The sequence below is a fragment of the Emys orbicularis genome, chromosome 2, assembly GCF_028017835.1.
Source record: "Emys orbicularis isolate rEmyOrb1 chromosome 2, rEmyOrb1.hap1, whole genome shotgun sequence".
In the NCBI taxonomy this organism is placed as follows: domain Eukaryota; kingdom Metazoa; phylum Chordata; order Testudines; family Emydidae; genus Emys; species Emys orbicularis.
Genome location: NC_088684.1, coordinates 36,246,749 through 36,266,810, shown reverse-complemented (window position 1 = coordinate 36,266,810; position 20,062 = coordinate 36,246,749). Strand labels below are relative to the sequence as shown.

Here is a 20,062-nt window from a genome sequence, read left to right as displayed (position 1 = left end):
TGCATAGTTTGGATACATGTCTGCATTTGTGTGTGCTTATCCAAACTCTACTATCCATTTTTTAAAGTTTTTATTGGTAGTATTTTGGGACTACAGCATATATTTTTGCTATCTTTTGTTTACTGCTTGCTCTTCCAGCAAAAAATGTTCATAATACCACACATTAAACCAGCCCCAACACAGCAAAAGTAATGATATGGGGTTGATTTCCTGCATGGTATTAGTTGTTTTTTGGCAGTGCTATGGCCAGGATTTCATCTTCCTCATACATACTTTGGCTATACCTGATGCTGGCTTCCTGCATGCTTCTATGTGTACAATGTTTTTAAAATGCTGAGGGTGAAATCTTGTGTGCTCTCACATGTATTTTGGCATCAGTGTGGATGGGATTTTGTGTATATGTTTGTGTAGCAGGGCAGTGTCAAGAGTCTGGAGGTTTATTTTGGCCTTAGAAACATAAAACCAAAGAAGGTTGCCCGAGCCCATAACTTGCTATATTCCTTGGCCAAAATGTTCAGACTTAGGTATCTAAAAGAGTAGGTACCCAAGATTTTCAAAAAGGCTGAGCATCCACAACTCCCATTAAAGTTAATAAAAGCCCTGACTACTTGGCACCTTAGAAAAAGGGGCCAATTATTTAGGTGTCTAAATGTGGAGTTAGGTTCCTAATGTTATGCATTTCAGTTTGTCCCAATGCCCCAAACAAAAGTAAGAAAATCTTTAGTGTGTGTTTTTGGAGGGCGGTGTTTACTGAGTTGATTCTCATCTCTCAAAGGCTGTGATATAAGTGTTATTTAGACACTTTGAGTGTGATGCAGTCACCCTATATTTTGCATTCCCTTTCCCTGTTTATTCTTTCTCGTCACTCATTTTCTCTTCATTGCAGTTAATGTCTCTGTACTTATTCTGTAACGGGAAAGACAGGCTATGTCCTCTGAGGATATACTTGGGTTCCAGAATTGACCATTAGGGAGTAATGGAATTTGTTACCAGCCTCACTTTTCCACCAAGAGGCTGAGAGAATCAGCAGGAGATCATCTTGTCTAATAAAAAACTTCCATCTCCATAAATATTTACCATGTTCAAATGCATATTTCATTTAAGTTAATTCTGTGTAGTTACACAAAAATTGTGTATGTTATCATTTGCTAATTTATTTGAATAATTTATTGTCCATGTTTTGCAGAGGTTTGGCCTCTTTGCAGGGAGTAACATGTGTTGTAGTTATTTTTTTCATTATTATTTGCTTTACTTGCTGCCTTTCTCTTTACATTTCACTTACTTATTTTTCTTTAAATTTATTTGCTTTCATTTGCTCCAAAAAAGCAGCATTTGAGCCTTGGTGCTGTTTGTTTCATTACTACATTCTGGCTATTTCTTCGGTGCTGCATGAAAAGAATAACTTGGAGATAGTGCTGCAGTGGTTAGAATTAAAGATTGAAAAAATGCTCTTTAGAACTAAAAAATGAGTAGATATGTAAAATCACTTTTGCACCAGATGGAGAAGCCCTGCAGAGAAGAGAGATCTGTCATGTATAAAATATATGACTATTTGCCTATACAATTGAACCCCATTATATCTCTATGCACCTCATTATATCTACCATGTATATTCAGCAGTTAAAAACATTATAACAAAGGTATATTTCATCACAAATTAATTTCTGTGGAAAGGGGATTGATAGATGCACTAGTCATAATGATGTGCAAAGATTGTATGTTTGTTGAGGGAGATGAGATTTAATTCGTTCAGTAAAAGAAGGGGAAAAAATGGAACAAATTGGTATTTATTATTGGTTGGTTTATTTTTGGAGGCTGCATTACTTTAAAAAACAAAACCTGTTTTAACAAAGGCTGTCTCTGTGTTTTAGAATTGTTCTTTAATGGCATATGGTAATGTCTAAGATTGTTTTAGGAAAATCAGTGATGTATTACCATTGTTAACCTAGGGCCCAACCAAACCTGTGATAAGCACCCCTGCTCTCAGTTCCCACTGCAGTGAGTGAGAGTTGAGGATGTTCAGTTCATTGTAGGGGCAATTCAATCTCTTACGATTGTGACCTGTCTGTGAGGCTAAAGACATTGGAGCAGACCTGTAATAGAGGAACTCTGTATTTTTTTTAAGTTGTTACAGAATAGGACTATCATGTAGACCTTGAAATCCTATTTTTTCCTTTGGAGCCAGGTTCTGACACATTCACTCACATTGGGCTAGATAGTAACTTTACAGTCTATCCTGGGTGAGGGACAGTATGCTGCTCTGCCACTGCAGGAGCAGACCATGGGACAAACTGTGACAGAGGGTATGTCTACACTGGAGCTGGCGGTGTAATTTCCAGCTCAGATAGATGTATGTGCACTAGCTTTGATTGAACTAGTGTGCTAAAAATACAAGTGGCATGGGTGGCAGTATGGGCTAGCCTCCCGAGTAAATACCCAGTGTCCCGGCTGGGTTTGTACATGCGGAGTAAAAACCTAGTATCCCACCACTCATGTTGCCACTTCTATTTTTAGCACGGCAGCTCAACCAAAGCTAGTGTGTGTGCGTCTATCCACGCTGGAAATTACACCTCCAGCTCCAGTGTAGATGTACCCTGAGAGAGTCACAAACTCCTCTTAGACTCCCCCTTGCTTTGGTGTGAGTTTCTTCTCCCCTTTTCATGGAGCAGCGTATTCCAGCAAGAAAAGCCACCTCCCACTCCCTGCCCCTCTCCACACCTTCTCTGCCCTTACAGGAGGGAGTGCTGGGCAAGTAGTCCCTTCTTTCTTCACCCTGTGGTAGAGCAACAGTCTTAGCTGGGCCAGCCGATGAACCGTGGTGCTGAAACAATTTTTATAGAGGGGATGCTGAGAGCCATTGAACCAAACTGTAAACCCTGTATATGATGGAAACCACTTCAAGCCAGAGGGTGCAGCAGCACCCCTACTTCCAGCACCTATGCCGGTGGAGTGAATGGGACTTTCTTACTTCCCTGCACAGCTGTATCTAGCCCATTGGATAATACCTTACTCTGTGAATAGTCACACTGAAATCCTTGGGATTACCTGTAGAGGAAGGTGTGAATAAGGTGACAGAATGGTCAAATTGTACAGTGTGTGATTTCTAACTATTGCTAAATTTTTCAGGACTCATTTCATGCAAAAGTTTTCTGAATACACCATATGTCATTCCTGTCATGACTGGTAGGGAATGGAAATACATTATCACACCTTTTCCCCACTGCTAATCTCCAACTGCTCCACCTTCTGTTTAAGGGTTGCTACAGCGTGTATGAGGGCTGCCGGTACAAATGCTACTTTAAACTGTGGAAAAGGGGACTGAAACCTGGTATTGCTGTATTAGTTTCTAGCCTCTCAGTGCACACTTTAAGCTTTCTGACAGAGATATTCAGGCTGAATTAATATTTTCTATTCCACTTTTAATTCCCACTGTACTCATTTTTTGCTTTTAGTTAAGATTATTTCTTAATCTGTTGAAAGTGTAATCAGTAGACAGACATACAGGGTGAAATCCTGGCTTTGTTGAAGTCAGTGTCAAAATTTCCATTGACTTCAATGGGGCTAGAATTTCACCACAGAGTTTTGACATGCTTCAGTAACAGATGTGCAGATTTAATTTATGCACTGCATTAAAATAGTTTGTTCTGGATAACTATGTCTTTGGTGTAAAGCTGTGTTTAAAGTAATAGTTGTGTGTCTCTGTTTTTACTTTTGGTCTTTTAGTTTCCAGCGTGTTGTCTTTTTTGGTTTTGTTTTATTGCTTTTTCTTTAATTTTGCTTACCAGAGCCAAAGCCTTAGTAGAAGAACAACGCCTTTTGTTCCTAGGGTTCAGGTAAAGGCCTCGTCTGCCTGACAGAAACTAAAGTTGTGTTTTTTTCTTTTGTTTATTTTGGAAAATGCATAGCAGGAAAACGTTACGTTTTGGTCCGTTTTCCCATTGTTTTAATATGTTGCTTCAAACCATATTAACAAGTTTCATATCATCTTGTGAGCAGCTTGTAAAATTCTGCATGGGGGTTAAATATTAAATTAAAATTTAAAGAGACAATTAGCTTTAGTTTTGCTACTTTTGTGATATATATTTAAACTCACACAGGTTTCAGCAGTGATAATAGCTATGTGTTCTGCTTACATACATACATACATACATACATATGTATATTGTACAAGTAGTAAATAATTTTGTGCTGTGGATATTTGATCTCATTATACCAAGGTTGATGTCTCTTTAAATCATTCATTATCATTACTTAACACATCCTTTTTTGCATTTTCCAATTAATAGTAGTTCCTTCAGTGGAAGATCGGCAAATAAATTTGTACCTTGTCTAAAGAAATGAATTTTGTGTATATTATACTCAGTGCTTGCATTTTGAAAAGTAGGTTGATTTAATCAAAACCTGATTTAATTAAAAATATTTTCTGTCTGCCTCTTATCATTGAGTTTATTGAGTTTTATGGTCCTATTTGGGTACAAGTTGTTTGCCTTTTTTCATTAGGAAACCCTTAAAGTACTGTAGATTAACTCAAATGTAGGTTGTATTAATATGTTAAAACGCTTCTGTTGTTTTGCTGCATGGTTTTTTCAGTTTTTTGTATGTAGAATATTACCTGCTTTTGTTACAAAATATTTTTATGGAAATGTTCATATTTTTTTTGAGAATTGTATATTTTTTTCTTATATTGCTCAATCTCTGCCCAAGGAAAGGTGAAAATGAAAGGTTCCAAATGATGAGAGTGAGCTTTTTAATTTTCATAGTGAAATGGAGAAGTGATCATAGTATTAACTTGAAGGGAAATGTTAGATGAGATAGGTTAGACAGCAGAAAATGGTTTGGCTGGGATTAAGGTTTAATAAGCAAAGCATACTGACTAATTTTTTCCCAACACTTTATGATTTCCCTAAAGTGGTATATACAAATGCATAATTATAAGTTCAGAATAAAAACGTGAGAAAAATTCTGAGCAAAAGGTTAAAAGCTTGGTAATATTGTTTAAAATAATTATTTTTACTATGTGCTACTGATATGTACTGGGTATCTAGTAAGAACTTCAGTGCAGATCCTTTAATATGTGACTGATAATGCTGGTTTATGAAGGTGGTAATCAAAATGGAAAACAAACATTATATACAAATTCAGACACAAATTGTTAAAAGCCCAGGAAGGCCAAGTACTGGCCACGACCTTATGTATAATTTAAATAATTCATTTATGTTTCTCTTCTGCTTAGATATTTTCAAAAGAAACTATGAATTAGCAATTTCATCTGACAAGCAAGTGCTCCACTGAAAAGCAAACATCATCCTAAATTCCATGATTTTATGAAGTATTATAATTTAGAAGGGACATGTGGTAGCCTATCATTTTTAATTACATTAAATATGACAAAAATCCTGATATAAATCCCATTTAAAATAATTTATTTCATTGAAGAATGAAAGGTATCTTCATTTGATCAAATGATCGTGTTACTCATGATTAAGAGAGTAAAAATAACAATAATTCTGTATACAGCATACACAGCAAATGACATGTGTGTGTAAGGAATAAGCATCTCCAACACTGATTATTTATTACAGTTCTACTAATTAAGGACTCTATTCAGGTGAAATTTTATTTTTGCACATTGTCCATGGGGTCTTTACAGACCTCTTTGTGTAGTCTTCTACAGAGTATAATTCTGGTCAAAGAGTCAAATGTTGCTTGGCATGGTTCTCAGGAAGCTCATACTCATGGCTTTGACAACATTATCCTAACTAGCATGAGAGACAAAGTCATCCCTCCCAATACGTCCATATTCAGTAGGAAGGTAGATGGATTAATCTGGATTAGTGTACAGACCTCAGGGATGTTCACACTTCACTGTCAGTAGCTATTCATTTAATCACTCTGAAAGATGGTGTGTGCCCCTGATTCCACTGTCAACTTCCCCACTGTTCACCCATACCCTCCCACCTCTCACCATCACCACCACACTCCCTCTCTGTCCCCTGAATCCCTGGGTATTTTTTTGAGCTTCACTACTAATTCGATGTATTCCACACATGGGTATGTATGTATGCACACCATGCACCTGGGTCTGGAAATTTTTGGTAAGCAGTTTCCATTGGTCTGCACATGCACAGTTATTTTCCAAAATAAGAGTATAAAGGGCAGTGTGGCTAGACACCTCTCCAGTTCCTTCTTATCGCCGCATGGCCTGAGTTGGAACCCTCCATGTCTACTTCAATCTTCCTTTACTGTGAACCTATGAATACGATTTGTAAATAGTTTTTGACAGTTAGGTATTTTCTTGTGTTTAGCACACTAGCATAGTTAGTTTTATTCTTCCTGCTCCAGGGAGCTTCTCCCTTCGAAGAGGGACTTTGCCAAGAGTTCAAGAACTGTGTCTCCTCCTCCTATTCCTTCTCTGTCAATGACAATCTCCAGCACTGCCTCTATTGCCTTACGCAGGCTAATATCACCTCCAGTTTGCAGTATCTGCAGCTCCTTCCCTCCTCGAACTCGTGAGGGACCAGAGTTTGGTCTGCAGAAGTACTCATGGAGCAGCCCATGAGACCCCATTCAGATTCAGGCTGGGAAGACCTGCCTGAACAACAGTAAGAAACCATGATGGGGATGATCATGCCTAGTGGTCAGAGCCATGGCAGTTGGGTCTAGTGGTCAGAGCCAGGGTCAGAACTAGAATTATGAATCCATAGTAGGGTTGGAGTGAGGCTGGAGTGAGAGCAGAGCTGGAGCAGGACTAGGAATAGGGCTGGAACGAGAGCAAAGCTGGAACAACTCAGGCTTTGGGAGTCTGTTGCCACCAACAGGAAGGAGTGAGTTCCAAGACCTGGAGTGATGTTGAGCAGACTGAGCTGCTGTTACTCCTGTGGGGCTCAGATATCTACCTTGGGAGTTACCAGATCAGTCTCTGTCTTGTGGATTGGCTGGAGCCCAGCACAGAAGTGACTTATCACCTTACACCAACAGCCTCAGCTAGTGAGCAGAGCCCCTCTAAGCATGAGCTCCAGAATTGAGGTAAAACTCTTAAGCCTAAGAAACCCTCTCCTAAGAATAGGGACATGAACATAAGCATAAGGTCATATCTTTACCTAGATATACCTCTAGTAGAAAGGATCCCTCCCTGTCTTGGTCAAAATTGGGCGAGTCCTCACATGCAGGTCCTAAAGAATTAGGTCCTCAGAAAACTTCTGTCCAAGAAGTAAAGATCAGAGGAAGAAGATCTGATGGTATTGGCTCTGTTGCCACCCCACAAACCTAAAGAGCAGTACCCAGCGGTTCTGTCTGGGAGTTCAATGCTGGAACCCTATCCAACAGCACCAACTGTGTGGGATCCCCTGAACACTAGATCTTCAAATGACTTAGATCCGCTGGTACCCTCCTCGGGAGCCCTTCAAACCCACAAAGGACCAAAGCCTTTGTGAGGTTCATGTCTATTTAAGAGCTAATCTGCTACTCAGCTCAGTCTCTGGTTTCATTTTTGACTTTTAGCAGCTCCCCTTCCTAGTTAGACATGCTGGACCAGCATGGGTGTTTACTTCAATAAAAAATCATCTCTCTCATGCATGGGCTTCTGACTCCTTCATGAGAATGCTAAACAACACGGTAGCAGAAGTGATTGGACATACATGTTGGATCATGTGGTGTGAACACTGATGAAAAGAATATGGAGCAACTAAGGGTTCCAGTGAAGCAGAAACTCTCCAGGCATGCAGTGGGCAACTGAAGGAGTTTTGAGCAGCAGCTCAGCCTTTACATGAAGGTGAGTGGAGTCACTGAGAAACCATGTAAGCAAAAGGTACTGTTTCTAAATATAGTGGGGCCTGAGGAGTTAGATATCTATAATAGTCTGCACTTGAGCCAAGCAGAGCAGGCTGATTATTATCCTCTGGAAGTTTGAGGAGTGCTGCATTCTAAGAAAAATGAGACTTTTGAGAGATATCAATTTCATATGTGGTCACAAAAAGAGGGAGAATCGTTTGAGGAATTTGTAAAGGATCTCAGACTGTTGAGTCAATTGTGTAATTTCAGAGGACTCACAGATTCCCTAATTAGAGCCCAGATAATGATGGGGATCAGAGACCTGCAGCTCAGAAAAAGATTGCTGGAGGATCCTGATCTCAAGATAGAAAAAGCAATCAGCATCTGCCAAGCAACAGACCAGGCTGAAGCTTTTGGAGGGAAAGCAAGGCACTGAAATATCCTCAGAGAAAGGAGCAGAGACAGAACAGAAATTCCAGGGAGACAGCTGTGAAACACAATCAGAAAAAGTGTGCAGAAGACAGCATAAAGAGCTGTACATGCTGTGGTCACAGACATAGTCCGCAGCAGTGTCCCACCTTTGGACAAAGTTGCAACAGATGTAAGAGGTTAAAAGTGTTATGCAAGAATTTGCAAACAAGAGGAGTGTGGGTCCAGAAAGAAACATAGTGTACATTTGTTGCACAGAAAGGAGGATCACTACAGTGCAAGCAACAATGAAGAAGAAGTTTTCATAGGAATTTTGCAAGAACTAACGGCATCAAATGATTGGACTATTATGCTGGAAACAAATGGAACCTCTGTGACTTTTGAATTGGACACTGGTGCACAAGCCAATGTTGTAGCAGACTCTATTATAAAAGATCTGGAGAAAAAAACAAATGTTCACAGCAAGCAGATAATGCTTACAGTGGAGTAATGATTCCTACTGTTGGTGAATGTGATCTTGAGGTAAAGGTAAAAAATAAAAATGAAAAGATTAAGTTTGTGATAGTTCCAGGGAAATGTGTACCTATATTAGGGTTAAAGATGTGTACGGCGTAGGATAGGTATTGAAAAATGCAAAAGAAGGGCTAGAAATATTCTATACTGGCCACAAATGAATACAGATAGAGTAAAATCCATTAAGGCTTGTGAAACATGCCAACAATACAGAGATAACCAAATAAAATGGCCTATGACAGTAAATGAAGAAATTTTGTCACCCTGGTCCAAAGTAGGCATGGGTCTGTTTACTTATGCTGACAAGAATTATATATTATATATTGGTTCTGGATTATTATTCTCATTTTCCAGAAATAAGAGGATTTGAGAACACTAGAGCAAAACATATTATTGTGAGTATCAAATCTATCTTTTCTAGACATGGCATACCAGAAGTGGTCATGTCAGCCAATGGACCACAATTTGATGGTTATGAGTTCTCATATTTTGCAAGAAAATCCAAGTTTAAGCAAATTACATCTAATCCAAGATGTCCACAGTCTAATGGATTTATGGAAAATGGTATTAAGATAATAAAAAGACTATTAAAGACAGCAGAGGAGTAAATACAGACCCTTAAATACAGACCCTTATCTGGCATTACTAAATTATAGGGCAGCTCCTTTGAAACATCGATTTTCACCAGCAGAGCTTTTATTGATCTCTCCCATCAATTCTTACTGGGATCCATGGGATCATATAGAGGCACCCTGGATCCATGCGAGAATCACACTGGCCCTCCTCTCCCTTCCTTCTGACTCTTCATGTCAGAATCTGTGGAGGAGGAGTTTGAGCCAGATCCAATGTTTCCAATGGGTATGCCACGCTCCTCACTGTTGAGGCAGTTGTTCCATCATCTCCCTCTCCACCCAATGACCATAAGCAGCACCAGGAGTTGTTGCAGAGGATGACTACTGAAGTCCAGATACCTCTTGAAGAGGTCCAGGACACACAGCAGAGATTACTAAACACCCTCCAGTCTTCTAGCCCTTCAAGGGTGGCCTTTCCAGTTAAACAAGCCACTGACATTTCGGTGTGGCACACCCTTGCCTCTTGTGCCCCAAACCTGAAGAAAGCTGAGAATCAATATTTCATGCCAGCTAAAGGGGGCGGCATTTTTATTCACTCATCCGGCGCTCAATTCCATAGCGGTGCGAGTGGCTACAGAAAGGTCCAGAAGCAGTTCTCCAAGACTACCCCTACTGAGATAATGGTGTTAAATGCTTTTTTGGAAAAGTATAAGCTTGTATTTTGAACTCTGATGTATTCACATCTTTGAGTATCAGTTTAACTCCTAGTAAAGTTTTTTAATGCATACCGAGTGCTGTTAGGCAATATTTTCCTGGGAAATTATATAGTCTTAAACATATTTCCCATTCACCATCTTTAATTAGCCTGACAGAGTTCTTTGAAGGGGTCAACAAACATGTGGACAAGGGGGATCCGGTGGACATAGTGTACTTAGATTTCCAGAAAGCCTTTGACAAGGTCCCTCACCAAAGGCTCTTACGTAAATTAAGCTGTCATGGGATAAAAGGGAAGGTCCTTTCATGGATTGAGAACTGGTTAAAGGACAGGGAACAAAGGGTAGGAATTAATGGTAAATTCTCAGAATGGAGAGGGGTAACTAGTGGTGTTCCCCAAGGGTCAGTCCTAGGACCTATCCTATTCAATTTATTCATAAATGATCTGGAGAAAGGGGTAAACAGTGAGGTGGCAAAGTTTGCAGACGATACTAAACTACTCAAGATAGTTAAGACCAAAGCAGATTGTGAAGAACTTCAAAAAGATCTCACAAAACTAAGTGATTGGGCAACAAAATGGCAAATGAAATTTAATGTGGATAAATGTAAAGTAATGCACATTGGAAAAAATAACCCCACCTATACATACAACATGATGGGGGCTAATTTAGCTACAACTAATCAGGAAAAAGATCTTGGCGTCATCGTGGATAGTTCTCTAAAGATGTCCACGCAGTGTGCAGAGGCGGTCAAAAAAGCAAACAGGATGTTAGGAATCATTAAAAAGGGGATAGAGAATAAGACTGAGAATATATTATTGCCCTTATATAAATCCATGGTTCGTCCACATCTCGAATACTGTGTACAGATGTGGTCTCCTCACCTCAAAAAAGATATTCTAGCACTAGAAAAGGTTCAGAAAAGAGCAACTAAAATGATTAAGGGTTTAGAGAGGGTCCCATATGAGGAAAGATTAAAGAGGCTAGGACTCTTCAGTTTGGAAAAGAGAAGACTAAGGGGGGACATGATAGAGGTATATAAAATCATGAGTGATGTTGAGAAAGTGGATAAGGAAAAGTTATTTACTTATTCCCATAATAAAAGAACTAGGGGTCACCAAAAGAAATTAATAGGCAGCAGGTTTAAAACAAATAAAAGGAAGTTCTTCTTCACGCAGCGCACAGTCAACTTGTGGAACTCCTTACCTGAGGAGGTTGTGAAGGCTAGGACTATAACAATGTTTAAAAGGGGACTGGATAAATTCATGGTGGCTAAGTCCATAAATGGCTATTAGCCAGGATGAGTAAGAATGGTGTCCCTAGCCTCTGTTCGTCAGAGGATGGAGATGGATGGCAGGAGAGAGATCACTTGATCATTGCCTGTTAGGTTCACTCCCTCTGGGGCACCTGGCATTGGCCACTGTCGGTAGACAGATACTGGGCTAGATGGACCTTTGGTCTGACCCAGTACGGCCTTTCTTATGTTCTTATGTTCTTATGACAGCCAGAATTGGCTGTAAACTCCTGTTCTTCCTTACTTTGCAGTTTCAATTTGCCACACAAATATCAACAAGTTTAATCAAGTATAACAATGTATGCACTGCCAATATATCAGTGCTGGCAAACAGGATGAGCCTGCTAGAGAAAACATTTATGTGTAGGTAGGCACCTTGAATAGCTATGATTTCCTGGCAGTTATGCCTTTAAACTAGGATCAATGTAAGGGCTTGTCTACACTACTGGCTGGATCAATGGGCAGCGATCAATCCAGTGGGGGTCGATTTATCGTGTCTAGTATAGATGCGATAAATCAACCACCGATCGCTCTAGCAGTACTCCACCTCAATGAGAAGCGCAAGGGGAATCGATGGGAGAGCGTCTCCCGTCAACGCACTGCAGTGAAAGACACCGCAGTAAATAGATCTAAGTATGTCGACTTCAGCTACGTTATTCATGTAGCTGAAGTTGCGTAACTTAGATCAATCCCCCTGTAGTGTAGACCAGCCCTAATTTATGAGTGCTTGGGCATTATCTTAAGTTATTCATGTGTGTAGTTTGCCAGAAATCTCCATAGAGAGCTTTGGTTTTTCTTGTTCACAAGTGTTAGTAGGAACAGTAACATTTCCAAATAAATACATTTCCATAGCAGATCAATCCATGACATTCCATTGTGCATGTAGACAGGAAATATAGGTGAAGTTGGTTCTCCTAGCTCAGCCCTACAATACTCTTTCCCACCCTCAGTAACAGTTGCACCCACTGTTACCTGTTAGCACTCCTCCCGTACTTGTTCCCAGCAGGCCAGAGAGCAGCCAAGACAGTGTTAATCTGGTTTTGGCTATGCTCAGGAGCCACTCTTTAGTTTGGGAAGGTACTCAGAAGCTCATGTCAGCTACACCACAAACTTTCCCACCTGAGGAGTAACATCTGCATTTATAGACGCTTAATCTAAATAAAAATTTAAACAAAATCATCCCCTGAGGTATCATTTGCTCGAAAATGACACAAACTAGAAAAGAACTTACTATTTCAGCTACAAAACATTATAATTATTTTTATAATTATAATGCATAAAATAATTATGCACATTATATATAAAAGGAGAAAAAAGCAAAGCTCAATACCAGCTAAGGTTGGTGGTGCTAACCATAGTCATCTCAGAGCCAGAGTTTGTATGGCAGAGGATGCCAGTAAAGCTTGTGGTCACCTTCAACTGTGACCTTTGCATGCAGTTATGTGAGAGTGCATCTCCCCACCTCAAGACATGTGCAGCAATGATTGGAACAAATCAGTAAAGAAGTCAAAGATACCATAATGTTAACAAGTGTAAATACAGTCTGTTTTTACATCTGTAAGATACAACTGTCTATGTAAAGTATATCATATATTATACACACAACATGTGCCCCTACCCAACATTAAAAGAACATTATTAAGATTGCAAAGTCAAGCACTCAAAAATTTCAAAATGCGAGAATTAAGGTTGTCTGTGCAATCTTAATCCAGTCCCTTTATGCCTATGCATTATACTACAGTCTTCATTACATTATCACATACTATATTTTCAATTGGACCCCGGCCTCATTCAGTGCATAGGATAGACAGTGCTTTATCAATGATCAGTCAATAGTTATTTTCACTCCATTGTTCAATGTGTGGCTCTAGGCCTTAATTACTGCACACTATTCAAATCCTGCTCTGAAGACCGAATTATCATGGGAATTTCTGTGGTGCTCATCACAATAATATCTGAGTGCTTCACAAACAATAATGAATTTATTTTCACACCAGCCCTATGAGATGGAGGTGTGTGGGGGGGGTGGCATTATCCCCATTTCACAGATGAGGAACTGAGGCACAAAGAGATTAAGGTCAAAATAATCCACTAGTTTGGGTGTCCATTTTGAGATGCCTAGTATGCCTGATTTTTCATACTACTTAGCATTATATAACAATTAATATGTTCAAAGCACAGCTCACATTGACTTCAATTCCAGCTGTGAGTGCTCAGCCTTTCTACAAATAAGACGACGGGGTCTCAAGTTGAGCACCCGTAGAACACAGAATTAGTGACCACCTATAAGAAGTTTGGTTTAAGTGACTTGCCCAGCATTGCATAGAATCTCATTGACAAGGCAGGGATAGAATCCAGTTCCTGAGGGGAGTATTCAACTGCCTTAAAAATGAGACCCTCCTTTTTCTTCCTGTAATTCCCTGCCTCATTCACTATAGACCTTCCAACTTCTGCAACAACAGAAGCAGGGATCATGCATACAATAGCTACCTTTATTACGCTCATGGCTACTCGTAAAATCTGTCTCCCCTTTCCCCCCACCTCTCCCAACTACCCCAGTGGTTACCAGTCTCCTTCTCTTCCAGACCCTGCCTCCCTCTCTGCTCCTCATATAATCACAGTCTTCTTTCCCTCATCACCTACTGGACCCTGTCTCGTTGTGTTTCTCTCCTGGGCTCCCACTGCCAGTCTCCTTTCCCAGCCAGTCCCACTCTCCCCACCTCAACCTCAACTCCTAGTCCCACTTTCCCTCTTCCCCATTCCAGCCTCCTTGTCCCAATCTGTTCCTGTAACCTGCCCCTCTCAGTCCTTCTCTTCTCCCTCAGCATTCCAATCAGGCAGCTTCATGCTGCCTGGGCCCAGCAGAGGGGGCTTTGAGAACACATGCGAAACCAGCTCCTTGCTCTCAGTTCTGGTGCCTGGTCTGGCCTGCAGCAACCCAGAGCAGGGAAAATCCTGCTCAGGTGTGTTGGTGGTAGCAGCAGGGGCAACTCATATAGTACTCTTTGGTTAGGCAGCGGTGATATTGACAGTGCCCGCACCCACAGAGCTCTCTGCTTGGGAGTGATGTGGTAAGGCAGAACTTCCCTAGTGACCTGTCTGTGAGTGGGTGGGGGTTTCCAGGACATCTTTTCAGTCAGGGACAGCCCCTCTCATTGCCCTTTGCTGAAGGAGACACAGTGATTCCTCTAGTTGGATGATGAGAAGTGGGCACTTCCCAACAGAGCCTACTGCATGTAAGATAGAGTAACACCTTTCCCAGGACTGTCTGTTGAAAGATGGGTGGTAAAGGTGGCACCCCACAGACTAAGGCCGCCTTTGCTGTGGTGTGGTCAGTGCAGCCCTCCCCACCCAACTGTCCAACTTGAATGAACATCAATCCTCAGTTTGGGGGAAGGTTGCTAGAGCCCTCTGAATTGAGTGGTTGGGGGAACAGCCTTCCAAAGCTCTCTGTGTGAGTTGAAGATGTTGAGGGTAGCACTGCGCCCTCCATCTTCTGTTTGGAGTAGTCATAGAGCCACCTAACTGGGAGTACAGAGGTGTCTCCACGAAGCTTGTTAGTGAGCTGGAGGCCCCCCCTTCCCCTGAAGAGAAATTTTAGAGAAAGTGGTAGTGGGGAACAGAGGCCTCCTCCTTCCTTTGAATATCACTGGATGATGTTAGGCACCATAGTGATGGACTGGGGAGGAATGAGGCCCTGGCCTACCAGAAAATAAGTTGAGTGTTTGTGGTCATGTTCTACCAAACTCACTGAAGTACTGGGAACTACAGAAACCTGAGCCAGCCTTTTGTGTTTTTGTCATATGACCTGAGAAGTGTGCCAGCTGCCAAGGCCTATCTCTGGTTGACTGAAGACTAGGAGCTGTGGTGCCAGCTGAGGTGCCCCTTCACCTGGCCTAACCAAAGAGTGTGAGTTGGGATCAGGAGAGGTAGTGTCAGCCCCCAATTTCCTGCCCATCAAGAGTTGTGGTGGTGGCAGCTCCCATCACAAGATTTACCTCCGCTGGGATGTGTCTGTTCCTGGAGATGGGCTGCTATGGTGGGTGTGGTGTGACAGGACTGAGCACTCCCCTCCCTGGCTTTAGTAGGTGCCACTAGGAGCTGCTGCTTCCTCTAAAACCTCTAGATCTTTTTCAGTCTGGAGCAGACTTTCTTGTACAGATAATCTGCTCTGTCAGCCTGTCTGTAATGATGTCACAGTGATGGTATCACACTATCATGTGATACCCTGATTATTTTTAATCCTTAATCCTGCTATGGCGACACCATTTACCCCTGAAAGAGAGCAATGGTCTAATGTAGATATGCCCTGTATGTTAGCAATATACATCTGGAAGCATAATGTTTAGGCTGGAATGTGTAAATAGCAGTTTGTTATGAAATACCTGAAGTTAAAAGGATACTCCATGGTTAATCTAATCTAGCTCTGAGATTAATTAATTAATTATAAAAACAACTTGTACAGCTAAATAAAATAATTTTTTGGCCTGTTGGTTTGGTTATTATGCTGAGTTGGATTGAGGAGGGAATCATCATAATGAAACATTCACCCACCCTTTCATCTGTTTGTGGAAGCTCCTGAGAATTGAACATAAACATGCCTCCAAAATTATTCTGAATATCATTTGAACAGATCCATAATGCCTATGGCTTCATTCCATAGTCTTTCCTTCCCAACAGGATATGAAACATTCATTCATTGTGAATAGAGCCCTTAGAAATGGCAAAATATTTAAAGACCCCATGTAGCTAAATACTATACAGTAGAACCCAAAACTACAAAAGGAACATAATTTTAAACAGTTCACTACTTGGAAATCAATGAGAAAGATATAAGATGCATATATGTGTGGTTTTTTAATGAAATAACTTTTGATACACATTGAAGTTATTACAGTGTATCCTTTCATTTTTCTGCCTCACTACAATTTACAAAATGGAATACAAATTATCTGTGTTGTAATAATCAATAAAACCATCACAGTTGAGGGGTTGAAGAGTAAAATGCATCTTGGGAGGAGGAATAGTGTACTAGATTGTTAAAGAAATGAGCTGACTAATGCATATTTTCTCATTACAGATAAAGCTGTGGTATGACAAGGTTGGTCATCAGTTGATAGTCACAATATTGGGAGCAAAGGATCTTCCTTCAAGGGAAGATGGGAGGCCAAGGAATCCTTATGTTAAAATTTACTTTCTTCCAGACAGAAGGTAGGGTGAAGGGAAAAGTAAGGGATATTTTAGTAGAAGTTAAAATAGATATTCAGATGACATGCAGAGTTGAAAAGAGATTGCTAGCTAATACTGGTCATACATGAGATTTTATAGAATAGTCTTAAAGAATGGAATTTAGTGATTGAACATGTTATATAACAGTGTAGAACAGGTTTTACATTTCTTTGAATACTATTTTCTGTTAATCAAATTAACTTTAGTTAGATTATTTTATCAACTATTGGATGGCAAACTAAAGATAAACCTGTCTGCATTGCATGAGGAGCTGTTGTTTGCAAATACTGTTGTTAATATTTTAAGGCCATATTATCTGCTAGGTTATTCTTGTGTACGGGACAGGAAATTCCACAGATATAGATTAATTGAGTTTCTGACTGATAATTTCTTCAAGGCATTCATTGTCCCCCCCATCCCCGTCCCCACAGCAAAAGAGGAAGAGGGCTTGGCATCCAAAAACCATGAGTCTCAAATTGTGGTACTGACAAGTTAATGCTGATGAGGACCCAAACCTGTGACATGCTGAGAACCCTCAGCTCTAACTGTAGGCCCTTCTCACTACACAGTATTGATATTAATTTACACCAGTAATTCCCATGGCATTTAGGAGAAGATGATGGTGTGATGGGGCCTTTATCTCCCCTACCCCCTTTTATCTCAGTACTTGATTCTGTGAATGTAGTTGTTTCCATTAGGTCAGAGGGAAGGGGAACAGTTAGAGGAGTCCTTCTAACTGGAACTGCTCGTCTGTGTTTCCTCTCTCTTGTTGGCAGAGGGGAACATTTGGCTTTATTTTGTGGTATGTTGTGAAATGTAGCAGAGGTTTGCTGTAAATTGTGGAATCAGAATATGAAAAACTGATTGATGGAGTGATAGAATAATATGCATCTTTAAAATAAGTATTTTTACTGCATGTGTTTGTTATACTGTACATAAATGTTTCCCAGCCTGGAGATTCTGCCTTCCTATCCATCTCTCCTCAGCCCTGTCTGGGGCAGAGCCAGTTAACCTTAAATATTTAATTAGAAAGAATTGTATAATCATGAAAGGTGCTAAGTACCGTCAGTTTCCATTGATTTCACTAGGAATTGAGGGTGCTCAACTCCTTGCAAGATTGTCCTTTTCATCTTCACCATATTCAGTATGGTAAAGTAACCTGAAATAGGATAAAATGGTGAAGTTAGCCAAACAAGAATGGTTTATCCATTTTATGTCAACTTGGATACTGTGATATCTTTTATGCCATCATCATATGCATTGCTGTATTTCAAAAGCTTTTTTACAAAAAGGTTCTGGTTAGGCCTCTTTGCCTTAAAAGTTTTTAAACCATTGGCCTAATAAAATATAGTGGTCTAGATCCTCAGCTCATGCAAATTGGCATATTATCATTGAAGACAATGGAGTAGGCGAAGATCTGCACTAACTGGGGTTCAGATTCATTGTTTTATTATATTTATCTTGTCCACTTTTTTGAAGATCAATATTCCCACCAATAATTTCTGTTTTCATATTGTTAGATAATTAGAGCTTTTATCATGCAATGGGATATGGGCAGAAAGACCCCTATACCTAGGTTGGAAATGGATGGTCAGGTGATGAAAAGAAGAAAAAATCCCCAAATATAATATAAAATAAATAGAAATATATTATTAAAATAAAATAATGTATAAAATACATTTACAAATACAAATACAAATAATGATATATTTTGGAATTTTACTATGATGTGGTAATGTTTTACAATAAATACTTTGTGTTATTCTTTTTATTTTCTTTTATGTGAGGAGTGTAGAATTTTTCCTTTAATTATTCCTGGTATTTCCTCCTCATATATAAAAGAAACAGCAGTTTGTCTTATTGAATTAGTTTTCTTCTGACAGCCAAACTGCTTTTTCTCTTCTCTGAAGAATAAACCTAGTAGTCTAAAATAAATCTCTTATGCATGGAAAAGTAACCTGCTAGAGGAAAAGTGCAGTTAAACAACTCAAGCATTTAATTAGGTGAGCATGTGAAGCTCTGACTAAACAAATTTCACTGGAAAAACATGTCCAATGTAACTTAGTTCTCTATGGTGAACAAATCTTGAGTGTTGAAATACGCAATTAAAGTTCTTTATTTTAACAATCTGGATAAAATGCAACTACATAGTTAACATGTTGTTCCAACATCTAGCTACCAGGAGTTTACAAATAACGCAATTGTTATTCATATAATTAGTATGTTATATACTTAGAGTATTTGCAAATGTGCCAGTATCTTCATTATATTGTTAAAAATATATAAATTAGTACAGCAGTTGAATGACGCAAAAAAACCAGCAAGTTTTAAACTAATGAATTTTGTAAACACACTTCATGAATACAAAACTGTAAATTATAACCAGTCCCAGGTCCTAATCTTTTTTCCATCAGAAACTCCTAATTCTGATGTCCTTCTGGTTTATTGTTAGTCTTTCAAACTACACACAAATTACCACTGTTCTAAGAGATCATGCATTTAACAAAATGCTTAGTACAATGTAGTAGTTTTTTGGAAGTCTTTAATGTTTAAATTGCTCTTTGCAGTGATAAAAACAAAAGAAGAACAAAAACAGTAAAGAAAACATTGGAACCCAAATGGAACCAAACATTCATTTATTCTCCAGTTCATCGGAGAGAATTTCGAGAACGAATGTTGGAGATTACGCTTTGGGACCAAGCACGAGTTCGTGAGGAAGAAAGTGAATTTTTAGGAGAGGTATTTGGAACTGTTTTGACTCTTCATAATCAATCAGTAGTTTGGGGACTTTGTCAATAGTACATGGATGAGTGATGATTTCTTTGGCTCTTGTGAATAAAATATTTTTATCTGATGTAAAAAAAAAAAAGCTGACACTTTTGCACGTATTTGACTGCTTAATAGTAACTCTTCCTAAGAGTTACCAGAAATTTATGATGTAATGTTAGTATCAGATACATTCTTTAGTTGTTCTGTCTTAATAACAGCATGCACATAGTTTCAAAAAGTCATATTCTTTGAGGATTGTTGATAATGGTCCAAATTTGTCCCTGGCGTAACTTTACTGAAGATGTTGAAATATGACTGTTTATTAATTTATCCCAAGATGTTTAGATGCTGTTCAGATTGTCATTAAGTTGCTAAGGTTGCTATTAAAACTAGAAGTGTTTGTCTTATTCGGTGTCAAAATTTGTTACAAGTACTATATCCGTAAGTGTCTTGATGGCTCATTTTTGAGTGAATGCAAGAACTCTTTTTAATTTCAAATGTGTATGTTAACATTAAAAGAATGAATAGAATAAAATGTATAGAAATACCTATTTTAAAATAGTGTTCCACTGTAGCACCTGTGCTTGTTTCTTTTGTAGATTCTTATTGAGCTAGAGACAGCACTATTAGACGATGAACCTCACTGGTACAAACTTCAGACACATGATGTTTCCTCATTGCCACTTCCCCATCCCTCACCATATTTGCCACGCAGACAGCTACATGGTGAAAGCCCTACACGGAGGTTACAAAGTAGGTTATTAATATTACTA

At 39.4% G+C, this 20,062-nt stretch overlaps 1 protein-coding gene across 39 annotated transcripts in view; it reads left to right on the top strand.

Annotated features, from left to right (window-relative positions):
- Positions 1-20,062, top strand: part of RIMS2 (regulating synaptic membrane exocytosis 2) — a 765,985-nt gene that overhangs the window by 454,758 nt on the left and 291,165 nt on the right. For 31 of the 39 annotated variants that reach the window (XM_065398069.1, XM_065398065.1, XM_065398088.1 and 28 more), the window contains 3 exons: positions 16,372-16,502; positions 19,088-19,259; positions 19,889-20,042. In XM_065398069.1, coding sequence (XP_065254141.1) covers positions 16,372-16,502; positions 19,088-19,259; positions 19,889-20,042 — 457 coding nt within the window. Of the gene's footprint in view, positions 1-3,785; positions 3,834-16,371; positions 16,503-19,087; positions 19,260-19,888; positions 20,043-20,062 lie in introns of all 39 variants that reach the window. The other 8 variants (XM_065398068.1, XM_065398083.1, XM_065398067.1 and 5 more) reach the window with 1 other exon arrangement.